The 15,347-nt window shown below is 37.5% G+C and overlaps 1 protein-coding gene across 2 annotated transcripts; it reads right to left on the bottom strand.

Moving 5' to 3' along the window:
* Window positions 1–1,170: 1,170 nt before the first annotated feature.
* Window positions 1,171–14,325, bottom strand: LOC311289957 (uncharacterized protein). Of its 2 annotated transcripts, none has more exons than XM_084408230.1 (3): window positions 14,222–14,325; window positions 13,405–13,559; window positions 1,171–2,795 (listed from the first exon to the last, which is right to left on the bottom strand). In XM_084408230.1, the coding sequence occupies exons 2-3, from the start codon at window positions 13,487–13,489 to the stop codon at window positions 1,801–1,803; spliced, it is 1,080 nt and encodes a 359-aa protein (XP_084264356.1). In that variant the 5' UTR covers window positions 13,490–13,559; window positions 14,222–14,325; the 3' UTR covers window positions 1,171–1,800. The 2 variants fall into 2 exon arrangements, with proteins under 2 accessions (XP_084264356.1, XP_084264357.1); XM_084408231.1 differs by having other exon boundaries at window positions 13,405–13,542; window positions 14,222–14,251.
* Between the last annotated feature and the right edge of the window lie 1,022 nt (window positions 14,326–15,347).

Below are 15,347 nucleotides of genomic sequence, written 5' to 3' on the forward strand. Positions count from 1 at the left end.
TGGGTTTTTTTGGTTATTTTTATAACAATATATGACACCAATGTCACCACATTTTAGGTTTTGGCTGTCTGAACTTACTGGATTTTTTTTAATTTATTTTTTACTGAAGATAAAGAAATATTAAGTAAAACATAAAAAGAAGCATAATTTACATAGAAAATATGGTACTTTAGAGGTAAATAAATTCAAAAATAGTGATATAACATTTATTCAAAACATTTTTTTGGATCACACCTGAGACCTTCGTGCCCAAATTTGTCCACAATGGCATAATTAATGCTATGTGAAGGAGGCTCTAAGCGAGTGTAACAATTCCAGAGAAGAAAAAGACAAATGTCCATGGTACGACGAACTGCACTTCCTGCTTTTCCCTGCTTTCTGTCCCATGAATGGATGACCTTAGCACATGTGTGGTTTTGTTTGCCCTTTTGCAAGTGAACCAAATTTTGTAGTGTGAAAGCGAACCACACTACACCAAACAAAAAGCAAGTCCAGACCAAAGCAAGTGAACTAGTGGACTTTCCTGGTGTAAATAAACCCTCAGTTTAAGCGCCAAAATATGGATGGGCACACGAGAATCAGCTTTCCGCGTCTGAAACGCGTCAAAACCAAAAATATAAGTTTTATAAGTTTTATCTTAAATATAAGACTTTTTTTTCCAACAAATGATCAGAAATACATTACAGTAAAATACTATCATTGTAAACGACTGTAGAATTAAATAAAATGCAGTAACCAATTATTTGGAGCAAACTGTCATCACTCAAATGTGCCTAAGACTGCTCTTGAGTGTGCATAGATTTTGTTCTTAGCTAAGAACAAATCCAAGATAAGAAAACATTAGTGAATGTCAGAATCTTCGTAAAAAGTGCGCAAGTGGGGTTTAAGAACACATTTCTTCATAAAAACGGTTGGTGAATGAGGCCCAATGTTTATTAGACGCATTAGGAGGAGGCCAAACTATACTCATTGGCCAAGTGATGCTGACATTATTATGGTCTGTGACACTGGCTCAGATTCTGTGTAAAGAACAATTCTTTGCGACTGTATGTAGTTCTCAAGTTGGAAAAGCAATTCAGTTCCTACTTTAAGTGAATCTTAGTTCCCAGGACATCCACAAGATGGATGAAAATGTTGATGCCTTAAAAGTAGGGCAGGAATGACAACACATGATAATTAAAACACATTTATTCTTTTGTGGCATTATTTGGCACTTGTTTCCCCTTATAGGACCCAATGGCTCCTTGTCTGGAGCCCTGCATTTATGTGAGACCAACTCACTTTGATGACAGACTTCTCATGCATTTCAGAATGTCCAAAACAGCATTTCAGATGCTGTGCAACGAGATCGGTACACTAGTAAAAAAGTCATGACTTTTTTGATGCGCATCGATGAATTTATTCAGTAAATGTGTTCCCATCATAGTTTATGCATGTTTTCTTATCTGATAAGCAATTGCCTTATACTTCAGGCATTGAGGCAAAATAAATTTTTTGCATTTATGCACATCTTGGCGTTCCCATCCAGCATTTTTTTATGCAATATCAGCATTATGCGCATAAACATAGAAGAACACCACTGCATATTTTTCCCAGAATGAGTCTTTCCTTAGTGATGGCACATGAAAGGCTTCTCTCTGGTGTTAAGTTATTCCTAAGGTGTCTGGAACCACACTGATGACAACAGTTCTCTCTTAAGTGAGTCCTCATGTGGTACTTAGGGTTATGTTATATCTGAAACTCTTTCCACACTGATCACATATAAAAGGCTTCTCTCCAGTATGAATTCCCATGTGGACATTAAGGTTTCCATGCTGATTGAAAGTCATTCTCTCCAGTGTGAAGTCTCATGTGCCTGTTAAGGATTCCTTTTCGTTTGAAACTTTTTCCGCAGTGCTGGCAGGTAAAAGGCTTCTCTCCAGTGTGAATTCTCATGTGGACTTCAAGGTGTCCTTTTTGAGTGAATCTCTTTCCACACTGAGAGCATGTGTAAGGCTTCTCTCCAGTGTGAACTCTCATGTGGACTTTAAGGTTCCCATGTTGATCAAAACTCTTTCCACACTGAGGGCATGTGTAAGGCTTCTCGCCAGTGTGAACTCTCATATGGACTTTAAGGTTTCCATGTTGATCAAAGCTCTTTTCACACTGGGAGCACACGTAAGGCTTCTCTCCAGTGTGAATTCTCATATGGACTTTAAGGTTTCCATGTTGCTCAAAGCTCTCTTCACAATGAGAGCAGGTGTAAGGCTTCTCTCTTGTGTGAATTCTCATGTGCCTAACAAGGCTTCCCTTTACAGTGAAACTTATTCCACATTGTTGGCAAGTGAAAGGGCTCTCTCCAGTGTGAACTCTCATGTGGTAATTAAGGTTTCCTTTTCGGTTGAAACTTTTTCCGCAATGTTGACAGGTGAACAGCCTCTCTCCAGTGTGAAGCTTCACGTGGACTTCAAGGTTTCCATGTTGATTAAAACTCTTTCCACACAGTGGGCACATGTAAGGCTTATCTCCATTGTGAATTCTCATATGCCTGTTAAGGCTTCCTTTTTGAGTGAAACTTTTCCCACACTGATGGCAGATGAAAGGACCCTCTACAGTGTGAATTGTCATGTGGGCTTTAAAGTTTTCATCTTGATCAAAAGTCTTTCCACACTGAGGGTATGTGACAGGCTTCTCTTCATTGTCATTCTGTGAGCAACTTAAAGAATTTTCTTCAGTTATGAAATCATAATGGTTCTCATATTGATTCTTCTCCATTTCATTCAGTACTTCACTCTCCTCTTTCAGCATCATCAGGTCTAAGGTGAAAAAAGACAAATGAAAGTTAACCCCAGTTTAATGGCACAAAGCAACAGACATCAAAACAATTATACATAAAAGCATCAAAACCAACAACATAAAACTGCTAATGCTTCTTAAGCCCCCTTAAGTTGATCCCATAAAATTGCCATAAAATTGTGCCTTATATGTGAACGCAAACACATTTTGATTCAGATTCTGGGATCGATCCCGGGATGAGGACCTAGTAACATTGCCGGGATCAGTCCCGGAAAGCTCCCTGTGTGAACAAAAGGCAGGATCAATGCCATAAGGAGTGTTTAGCTGAGATTGTTCGCCAGCTTAGTGGAACAGTACGTAATGCACTATATAGTTCATGATCAAATCAGGAAAAAATGCCAGAGCTTGGTTTCCCGAGAGAGAAATCGCAAATCATAAGCTAACTTTGACACTGCGGAGACATTACAGGTCCCATCCTGATATCATGTGTCTTTACAGAATCTTTACGAGATGTGTGTGAACGCACGCGCAGATTCCAAAAAAAAAAATCACTGGCAGTGTGAATGAACCAAAAATAAAACTATCCCGGCACACGTTATCAGTGTATTTTCGGAATCTCTGTGTGAAAGGGGATTTAGCTAATGTAAGAGGTGTTATATGTAATTTGCGAACCTCTTCTCAATAGTCCTAACTCTACACTTTCTTTAGGACACGTCCCACAAAGGTTCAAACTGGCAGTTAAACTCTTTAAAGGAAAAAAGAAAATGGGACTCCCCGTCAAACTAAAAACTCGTCACAGAAATTCAATGCAATGATTTATTAAAAAGAAAACAGGCAGTTTTTTGGGGTGAGAGAAAGCAGCAGATGTTGGTTAAAACTTTGGAATGACCCCCGTCACGATGGTCCAAATTTCACTGACAGGTGGAGTTACAATACAGGCAGCATTTATCCCAGCGAGCGGCAATAGTGGAGGTGGAAATAATTTTGGAAAACTACTGTTGTGTCACAGAATGTAGTTTTAAGAGCGGTGCCCAATCCTGCTCCTGGAGAGCCACTGTCATTGACTTAAAAAAATAAGACTATTTGCTCAATCCAATTTTTTTTAAATCGTCTCTAGCCAAAAATAGAGAGGGGAAGTGCTACCGTTTAGGAACTGGTGTGTACTGGGAAAGATAAATATCAACAGAGGCGTGAGCGTGATCCCAAATGACAATGCTGTTTAACTCACAGCTCGATAGGTTTGAAAGTATCCTTGATCTGGAACTTGTGAAAGCGAACAACCACAGATCTCTAGGCCTCTCACCCGGCTTCGGTTTCACTGTGAGAGCACAATGAGCATGACTCCAAACTCGCACAAAAAACTTCCACCAAAAGCACCAAAAAGTATATAGATTGATGAGGACCCTCAATTGTCTCAGGTAAGCAGAAAATGTGTATGCTATTTCAGTGGCTCCTTCCTTCTATATCCATAACCTTGGCTTTGAGTTTAGCAAGGTCATCAGCTAAAAGTTGCGTACTTCGACTCTAGGGCTCCAAAACTCAGACCGCCCTCATCTGTGTTTGCTTCAAGTGAGAGAAATCGCTGTTTGTGGTTGTTCAACGTTTTATGTAATGTGCCCAGCCTCACCAAAAAGGTAGAAAATGGCGATTTAAATTCTTAAGACAAGGCCCCTATGTGTTCTTCCAGCAGCATCATTAGAGTGGTGATATCTGTTGAAGCTAATGCTGAGGTCACACTGCACTTGCCAATTGGAAGTCTCAAAGGGATCTTATTGGTGAAATGCTCAGGTAATGGCTGCAAAAAAACTCTAAATTAAATATATCATTGAACACAGTGAAGACAGTCATCAACAAGTGTTGAAAGTATGGCACAACAGTGACATTATCAAAAATATCTCCGGTTACAACGGTAAACATGGTTCCCTGAGAAGGTGAGTGAGAAACTGTGTCTGGATCTTTGCTATGGGGATCAGCATCAGTGTGACTGGTGTCTGAAGCACATGTTACGTCCTACGGTGTCATTTTATTTAATATTTTAGTTTATGTGTGTCAGGCCACTAGGTGGCAGTAGTGGTCGTTTCTCTGCCTTCTGTGCAGGTAAAGCCAGGTGAGGGTGATCCCCTCTGCTGATAACTAATCGGTTGGGATTGGTCTTCAAGGAAAAGAAGAGTATAAAGCATCACTGACTGCGTTTACATGCAGCCAATAACCCGTTCAAAACCGGGATATTAGCAATAACCCGGTCGCGCACGGCCATGTAAACACCGGCAAAAACCCGGATATGCTCATATCCCGGTTTTTAAAAACCCGGATATTACCCCTGGGGTACCCCTTTTCTAACCCGAATATTTGGTCATGTAAACGCGTATCGGCATATCCCCATCAAAAGGAACATTGATTTGTGTTCTGCGCATGTTCTATTCGCAAGGAATCTTGGTCTTTTGAGTAGAGACGGCGCATACAAAAACCCGCGTGCAGTATACCGGAAGTAAACAAGAAGTAGAGGTTAACATGGCGAGACGCAGCAGAGCAACACACTTTTGGAGCGAGAAGGAAAGCGCAAACAAAGGCGATCGCTATCTGCCCCGAACTATTCATTATCCGCATGCTGCTGCTGTTGTTGTTGTCTTTGGATACAGGAAGAAGAATCGGAAATGACGCATATTGCGTCTTAACCCTCTGGGGACGGATTGGGCGGTACCGCCCAAAATGGCGTACTTTTACAAATGTGTAATTATCTTAAAAACTATTAATGCTAGAGAGATGCGGTCTTTTTTGCCGTCTTCCTCAGACTCAGCTGAAAACAGTGGTATATGGTATACACACTTCCTTGTTGCGCAATACCACTGCGTATAAGGCCAATGAAATCGATGTTGTTAGGAATATTCCACGCGCAAAGACCAATGGAAAAATTGCAGCTGGGAGGAATATTTTTCTTACCCAATCAGAGGAAGGTTACCATGACGTATTCTAGCTAATCAGAGGACTCTGTAGCCTTGCAAGGGGTGGTACTATAGTAAGTGATATGACACAAACAGCGTCGAGTGGAGAAGGAGACAGAGAGCGAACGGAGCGGAGATCTACACACATAGATTTATATGAGAGAGACAGAACGATTATAATATATATATATATATATATATATATATATATATATATATATCATATTAGCAATTATAGCATTATTAGTTTATTGTTTTAGCACTTTTATGATGGCAAGCAGTAAAAGATTTACCTCAGAACAAGCTCTGGAACAATTAACAGCTACTGGAAAGTGACGAGGAGAAATTCGAATCACTGGCATGCCTGAGAAAAAACGCCTGGGCTGTTTGTATATAAAGTTCATTATTTCATTGTTCTTTACACTTTTGATTGAACAATTACAAATGTCCGTCAAGCAAAGGGTTTGAAAAATATATTTTTTGTTCAAAAACTGTTCACTATTGTTGTGTGAGGTGTGATTTTCAGTAATAAATGACTAAAATAAAATTTTCGGTTTTGAAATTACCTAGTTTATATTACATTTTTTACTCATACTTCCTTTATAAACACATTACATGCATTCTTATGTTAGCTTAGGGTCTTCTGAATCCATAGATACCAAACACATGGTGTTCCATCTCCATTACATGGTTTATAAGCCCAAATGTAAAAATAGAGAAAACGGACCAAAAAGGGCTTAGTCCCCAGAGGGTTAAGGTTGTCCGTACGTCCTGACGCTAACCGTGCGTCGCCGTTTACATCGGGATATTCCCAACTGATTACAAATTCCATGTATACAGGAGTAACTCTCTCTACTCACGCATGTAAACGGGTTATTCCGAATGTTTCAGAAACCCAAATAGTGACCCTAACCCGACCATAACCCGGATATTGGCTGCATGTAAACGTAGTCACTGATCTCCACTGAAGGAAGGCTTGTTTTTCTGCTGGTTGGACTTGTTTGTTGTTTCTGTACATTGCTGCTGCTGTTCAGTTGTGATTTATTTCAAAACTTACCCATTTTACTGATAAACTGTTATCTGATGTTGCTCTTGAAAATATTGTATATAGACCAAACTTAACTTGGAAGTTCTTGGGAGTGGGTGCCTTTTTATTTTTACAATGCTTTTCTCCTGTTTAAAGTAGAGAGGGAGTCAGGGAACTATTTTGTTGTTTCTTTCCGTTTTCTTTCCTTAAGGTAAGTGTAGATTGGGTCCCTATAGTTAGAGATCTTTTGTTTATGTATTTATTTTGGCTTTTCCCACTCCTGAAGTCTTAACACTTCCTATACTTGAGTTACACCAATAAACCTTGTTGTGTACACCACATTTCTGTTGTTTTTGGTATGTAACTTTTGGAGCCAAACTTTTGTTTTATGTTAAGGTGAGACACTACAGGTGAATAGGGTAAACATTTTAACTAGCAGATATCACCATGTAACTATCCCAGTTGATTACTACATTAAGATGAGAAAAAAATGTATTACAAGTTTTCTGTAATTTAATGTTTAAATATGCAAATTAGGCAATATCTAATTAAATGTATACTGTAAATCAGAAAATACTGTCAATAGCCTTAAAAAAATTATTTTCACCATGTTTTTTGGAATAAAATGTTATATAAATCAGGCTAGGAATAATATATTTACAAATCCCTCTGTAAATGTCTTCATAATATAACTAGGTACAAGACTGGAAAATTTGGTGCATATAGGTGCTACTGAAGTGGAGATTTCGGACTTGGAGTATGAGAGAAAGGTCATTTTGAGAAAACGGGCTTTAAAGATTTATCATCAGCCAATGAGATTGCTCATTCAACCCTTTTACTTTCACGATTGGTTGCTGATAAAAAGGAAATGACCATATTTGGATCCGACAGGATTGTACAGGGGAGATAGAGCTTTCTAACGGTGTATGTGATGACAGGGTGACGGCAGAGATCGCGGAGCAGCGGGAGGATTAAGAACGCCAACTTTTGTTGAATTTATGAGAAATCTACAGCCGCAAACAGACAAAGTGTAGTAAAATAAAGACCTAAATGTGTATTTCAGACTTTTTTTTCACCACAAGTCTGAAAGAAGACATGTTATTGAAGACAAATATCCAAAAATCTCAAAATTGACCAGTAAAAAAAAAAAACGATGTTTTTGCCTGCCGTGTCTCGCCTTAATATCAACATATCAACTACAATTTTAATGAGGTAGCCTAATATTTTCAAGTTGACTTTAGTCAGCCAATTCTCTAGGTTTGCCTTTGCATTATGTATTTAATAAATAATTTTATTTAGTGGATTTGTAGGGCACCAAATAAGATCGAACCGCTACTAATCCAGTCTCATAAAACCATGTGGAAAAAATGTGTTCTGCTGTGATGAGAACAAGATACAGAAGGCTTTTCAGTAAACAAATTACAACCATTCACTATGGTTTTAATGTAGCATCACTAACTGTAACCATGGTATTGTGACAGAAATAGTCAAGTGTTTTTGCATTATTAATTTCAGGGTTGATAAAAAAAAATTTGAGAGTGAAATTCAAGCAATTTTCAATGACTTTCAAGTGATTTAAATTTTTCCAGCACTCCAAAGCTCTAAATATTATCCAAATTTGATTAAAAAAAATTGTTCATCCAACAAAGATTGTCCTCATTTGTAAAACTAAATGTTTCAAAATGTAGGAAAGCGCTAACACTTGGTGGCAAACAAACACTTATTTATTAATAAAAAATACATTGAATTACCACTATAACCAGTAGATGGCGGCAGAGAAGCACTTATTGGCTTATTAGCCATTTCCACTCCCTAATATTTATTTTTTTCTCACATTTTGCTTTTAAATTTATATCTAGACATTTTGAAATCTCTGTGCTGAGACCAAGATTGAACTTTCAGTCCAAAATTGTAAAGGGTATATTTGGCACAAAAACAACATAGTACATTAGCAAAAGAACACCATACTGACGGTGAAGCATGGTGGCAGCATCATGATTTGGTGCTGCTTTACTTCAACTGTAACTGTGGCCTTTTTGAAGGTAGAGGGATTTATTAATAGCTCCAAGTACCAGTCGATTTTGGCACAAAACCTTCTGGCGTCTGTTACCTGACAAGGATCCACAACACACATCTAAGACAACAAAAGAATTGCTTCAACAAAAAAAGTTACATGTTTCAGAATGGCCCAGCCAGATCTCAGACAATTTAACAGATCCGGAGCGTTTTTTTGCAAGAGCAAAACGAGAACGAGCTGCCAACCTCCACCCGAACTGCTGAGACCATTTAAAATTTAAAGACACCATAAAATCCAAACTGACTTTGCTTATTTTTATGGAATATTGCAGTATTTAAGACATAAAGTGGGAGAGAGGCCGCACTATGCTTCAATATATTTTTTATATATATTACAAGTATATACTTAACATATTAAGTATTTAAGACATACCATAAACTAGCTCTATGTCTCCCACCTGGCCTGGGAACGCCTCTGTGTCCCCCCTGGAAGAGCTGGAGGAAGTGTCTAGGGAGAGGGAAGTCTGGGCATCTTTGCTTAGACTGCTGCCCCCGCGACCCGGCCCCGGATAAGCGGAAGAAGATGGATGGATGGATTGCAATATTTAAGACGTACATTTTTTCTTACCATTTTATCACTACCTGCAATCTGCCCGTGCCCTTACCGCAATGACAAGGTAAATATTTTCCACCTGTTCCATCAAATATTAGCGGTTCACTCTCCCACATGCAGGACTCTGGCCATGTTCCATTTTTTTTTACACTAACTTCCCTCCAAATTACACAATATCAATGGTGCTTACTGGTGATTGATTGAGATAATTTTTTATATGGGAATTATAAATAAAATGTTAAATATGACGACATATCTAAATTGTGATTTTGAATTGCTTTTGCAAAGTATGAGAACATTTTAATCAAAGGATGGAGATGATGGTGGACTATAGCAGCAGTGAAGAGATTCAGCAGCTTTAAACATCTCAGAATACTCTATATAGTCACTCACAGGGGCGTCAGACAAAAGATCTGGGCCTAACCAGAGGTGAAGCAAACAGAAATTTCTATACTAATACCTATAATCAGGGCTCCAGACTGCAACCAAATGGTCACGTTGCAACCTTTTTTCCTGCCTGTGCGACTACATTTTGTTAGGGATTGCACTGTTGCCACCACCACGTTGGCCATCCAACTGATAAGAGCTGCCATCTCTGTAGTATATGAGAAACATCAAACGAAATTAAAGTAGAATGAAACTGCACTACTCGTTTGAGCTGCGCAGCAGCACAAGCTCAGAACAGGTTTACTTGTGTGCCGTTCTCGATCACGTGACACACTACACAGCGTAATGTATTAATAATAACATTAGTGCAAAATAAAGTGAGAAGGGTCACTCCATCCACCCAGCGCTACCATCTGTAGAACTTGGTGGATCTGATGCTACTGCTCTCAAATGTTAACTGGAGCCCTGCCTATAATATATTGATCCGGTGTTAAAACTTGACCTAAAGAAAACAAAAAATTGAGCCAGTGGTTCTTCAAATGTAAAGTTGATCACTTACATTTCACAGTTTCCAAAATAAATGTTTGTGTTATACACTCACCTAAAGGATTATTAGGAACACCTGTTCAATTTCTCATTATTGCAATTATCAAATCAACCAATCACATGGCAGTTGCTTCAATGCATTTAGGGGTGTGGTCCTGGTCAAGACAATCTCCTGAACTCCAAACTGAATGTCAGAATGGGAAAGAAAGGTGATTTAAGCCATTTTGAGCGTGGCATGGTTGTTGGTGCCAGACGGGCCGGTCTGAGTATTTCACAATCTGCTCAGTTACTGGGATTTTCACGCACAACCATTTCTAGGGTTTACAAAGAATGGTGTGAAAAGGGAAAAACATCCAGTATGCGGCAGTCCTGTGGGCGAAAATGCCTTCAAGGCCAACTGATTCAAGCTGATAGAAGAGCAACTTTAACTGAAATAACCACTCGTTACAACCGAGGTATGCAGCAAAGCATTTGTGAAGCCACAACACGCACAACCTTGAGGCGGATGGGCTACAACAGCAGAAGACCCCACCGGGTACCACTCATCTCCACTACAAATAGGAAAAAGAGGCTACAATTTGCACGAGCTCACCAAAATTGGACAGTTGAAGACTGGAAAAATGTTGCCTGGTCTGATGAGTCTCGATTTCTGTTGAGACATTCAGATGGTAGAGTCAGAATTTGGCATAAACAGAATGAGAACATGGATCCATCATGCCTTGTTACCACTGTGCAGGCTGGTGGTGGTGGTGTAATGGTGTGGGGGATGTTTTCTTGGCACACTTTAGGCCCCTTAGTGCCAATTGGGCATCGTTTAAATGCCACGGCCTACCTGAGCATTGTTTCTGACCATGTCCATCCCTTTATGACCACCATGTACCCATCCTCTGATGGCTACTTCCAGCAGGATAATGCACCATGTCACAAAGCTCGAATCATTTCAAATTGTTTTCTTGAACATGACAATGAGTTCACTGTACTAAAATGGCCCCCACAGTCACCAGATCTCAACCCAATAGAGCATCTTTGGGATGTGGTGGAACGGGAGCTTCGTGCCCTGGATGTGCATCCCACAAATCTCCATCAACTGCAAGATGCTATCCTATCAATATGGGCCAACATTTCTAAAGAATGCTTTCAGCACCTTGTTGAATCAATGCCACGTAGAATTAAGGCAGTTCTGAAGGCGAAAGGGGGTCAAACACAGTATTAGTATGGTGTTCCTAGTAATCCTTTAGGTGAGTGTATACTGTTTCATAATAAAGAGACATAAATGAATGGTTTTAATTGATTTCAGTTTATAAGTTGATATTGGGTTTAATTTTACACAAAATAATAGATTTGTTTAGGCTACTTATGTATTATTTTTCCCAATTTAATGTTTGACATCTTAATAACGAATGTCTAACGTGGAAGTAGGATCAGAGATTGTCTTATTATAGGGAGATGAGGGTCTGTATCTCTTACCATTGGAGAAAGCCTAACGGCTTGTATCACATTAGGATCACCTCAGCCTATCATGTAATGGCAGTGACATCAGTGACCGCAGTTCAACATTTTATGACAGTCAGTTACAGCTTACGCTAATCAGTTTCTTTAACTGTTGGTTAACGTGTTGGTCTTGTGAACAATGTTTTATATTTGGTGATCGCAAGTAAACGTACAGTAGGGCTGCATTGTTTGTGAAATGTGCTTTGCAGCTAATAGAGATTTTTACACTTTTTCCGCAGTAAAGTACCAGTCACTACAGGGCGCATAAAACTACATTTAAGATTACACTAAAAATGTTATTGTAATTTAATGCATATTTAATTCATTAAAATGATATGTATTTTTTTAAACCATCATTCATTAAAAAGTATTATATTACCATCATTGGGCACACAGCAGTAATAAATCATTATCAATACAAGACTAACCTTTCTAAGGATAGAAAGAACGCATAATTTTCTATCCTCATTAAACATCATACAATATAGCACAATATTATAATTAAATTATTCATTTTCTCTTTATTCATTAAAATGCATAATATTGGCATCATATTATATGCATACATACAGTTATAATAGTCATTACAATTCAAGTCTTATCATAATTGGTAAAACCTGAAAGCATAAGAAAGAAAACATATATTTTTTACTTTCTTTAGATAATATACAATATCACTCAATATTACTATTAAATACTATAACTGTAGCGACATTCCCTTTTCTACCTTCTCTTATTAAATAACATTTTTATCAAGGGAAAATCTACATGCAAACTTTGGAATATAATATTTAAGGCACTCAGGTATGTTCTATGAAAAATATGATACATTTCTAGTTTCAACATTATTTGTTCTTCAGATATTCCTCTTTAAAAGAAAAAAGTATCAGCTATATGCAAAGTGGCCCACATATGGTTTTTGACCACTGAAACGGTGTACAATTTACCAATTTACTCATGCAGCCGCATTAAGATCTCCACATCTCTGGGATTGAACCATATAGGGCCTTTAAAATGAAGATACCAAAATAAATGTTTGTTAAGAACCAGAATCTAATAGGATATTAAGATATCTTTAATACTTCTTGAGTTACAGGCATGCAAACTCGAGGCAACATTTTTTAACTGTCCCCGTTGCCATATAACGAGACAAAGATTGCTAAAGTCAACGGATTTTTACTAATAGGCTACATCTACCAATCTCTGTGTAAAAAATAACATAATGATGCTGCCATCTTTCTAAAGTAATTTTATACCCCTCTAATTTGGCTCCAAATCTCAGGTAAAAATTGTCATTTTGACCCCCCTCTACAAAATAGTGGATTACTCGGTAAATATACATCTGTGACATTAAATATTTTGGTTTTCTACAGAAAAACTACTAACAAAAGAAAAAATTTGAGCCTGGGAAGTTTCTAAAATTTGGTTGATTTGACATGGAATGCCCCAATAGACTATTTGTCTGGTCATGTGATCTCAACATGTCTCTCCTCATCCATGTCAAATAAAACCACTTTAGTTTGACACTCATGACATTCTTCAAAAATATAATTAATTTCTTTAGAGATTTTAAACAGTATCAGTTCAGCTTTGAGAATGAAACCAACCTGTTTGTTCCTCAGTATCTTCTTGTTTCACTCTGAATGTTTCTTCAATCTTCATGTCTTCACTCTCCTCTTTAATAAATGCCATATTTATAATAGTGTCACGTGGATCTCAGGTAAGCAGCTTCACCAGGAGTTTGTCTGTGTGTTTGGACAATCTGTCACGTTTAAGATGAGAATAAATAACAGAAAAAAAAAAATCAAAACTAAATCTCTGAACTCAATCAGCTCCCTAGTTCAGTAGTCAGCGCACACTGGTAAGGGAGTCAGTCATAGTCAATGGCCTGATTAGCCAAATATACTCAAAACAAGCTCTAGGCTACAAATTACACACTTCATATTTAGAGTTATGACTTATTTCTATATTAAATTATTTGAAAATTATTTTTAATAGATTACACTTTCATGACAACATTTGCAGTTGGTTTGTTTAAGTTTTCATTACATGTTGTTCTCGTAACATTTACACTGTTTTGACCAGCAGGTCTCGTGGGCGTGCGGTGAATCGAGCAATTTGAATCAGTGATTCATTTTACGAATCAATTAACTCGGGAGTGTCGAAAAGCTCCGTTTCTCCCATTACTGCTTGGCAGTCACCGAATTCGTGTGTACAACTAACTAATTTACGATATTGGGAGCAAAATGAGACGCACCTTTTCTGTTACTCGTGTGGATGTGCTTTACTCACAAAAATAACGTTCATTAATGTTAAATAAAGCATTACAATGTAACAATACATAATTAATTCATCTTACAGAGCTTGAAATTGATTGAACTGCATGATTTCATATAAACACCTTAAATGGATTTAAACACCAACCTTTCTTCAGCCGAATTACAACAGTGCGGTGCACACTTATGACGTCATATCGCCAGACCAAAATAAAAGTCCCAATAACACGCTGTCTAAAATCACAAAAGTGCATAGAATATTACATACAACATATATTTGATACTGTGCAAATATATACAATTTTAATAATTACGAATGAAACAGTGTGAGATTCTGTCTAAAAGGCAAAACTTCAATGTTTGGGTGCAGAAAACATTTACAAGATATCACAGTATTAAAAAGTGACAAGTCTGGTTTACCGGTTAAAATAACATGTATTATAAGTTAATAAAGCAGAGATCATATATATGTTCAGTTGTGCTAAAAAAAGTTTACATACCCTTTGAAGAATCTGCAAAAATTTTAACAATTTTAACAAAATAAGGGATGATACAAAATATATTATATTTTTATAAATATTAATATAATATTATACATTATTTTTTATTTAGTGTTGTCCTGAATAAGCTATTTTACATTAAATATGTTTACATATAGTCCACAAGACAAAACAAATAGCTGTTTACTGTTTACTGCCCAGTGTTCTACAGAAAAGTCATTCAGGTCCTGCAAATTCTTCGGTTTTCCAGCAAATGTAACCCTTTAAAAAAAATTTTTTTATATTTTAACCCTTTCCAGCAGTGACTGTATGATTTTGAGATCCATCTTTTCACGCTGAGGACAACTGACGAACTCAAGCACAACTAATGAAAAAGGTTCAAACATTCACTGATGCTCCAGAAGGAAACAAGACGCATTAAGAGGATGAAGATGGCCAAATTATTCTTATTTTGTAAAAAAAAAAAAAAAAAATTCATTTAGTACTGCCCTTTCGGAAGCAGCCGAAGATACTAAATGTTTCCCGGAAGACAAATAAGGTAAGGTATTTGCCAAGAACAAGCAACAGTCACGGTTGTAAAGAAGTCTTTGACTGAGCCACCCTTACAAAAAAGAAGTATACTTCAAGTTCATTTAATGAAGTATACTTAAGTAATGTTCAAGTATATTTTTAAGTATACATTATGCAGTAAGTATACTAATGTCAATATGTACTTGTAGTAAACTTGTAAGTGTACTATTTTAATATCGCTTGGGACTAAATTGGCCCACTTTA

This window comes from Rutilus rutilus, assembly GCF_951802725.1.
Source record: "Rutilus rutilus genome assembly, chromosome: 4".
NCBI classification, from domain to species: Eukaryota; Metazoa; Chordata; class Actinopteri; order Cypriniformes; family Leuciscidae; genus Rutilus; species Rutilus rutilus.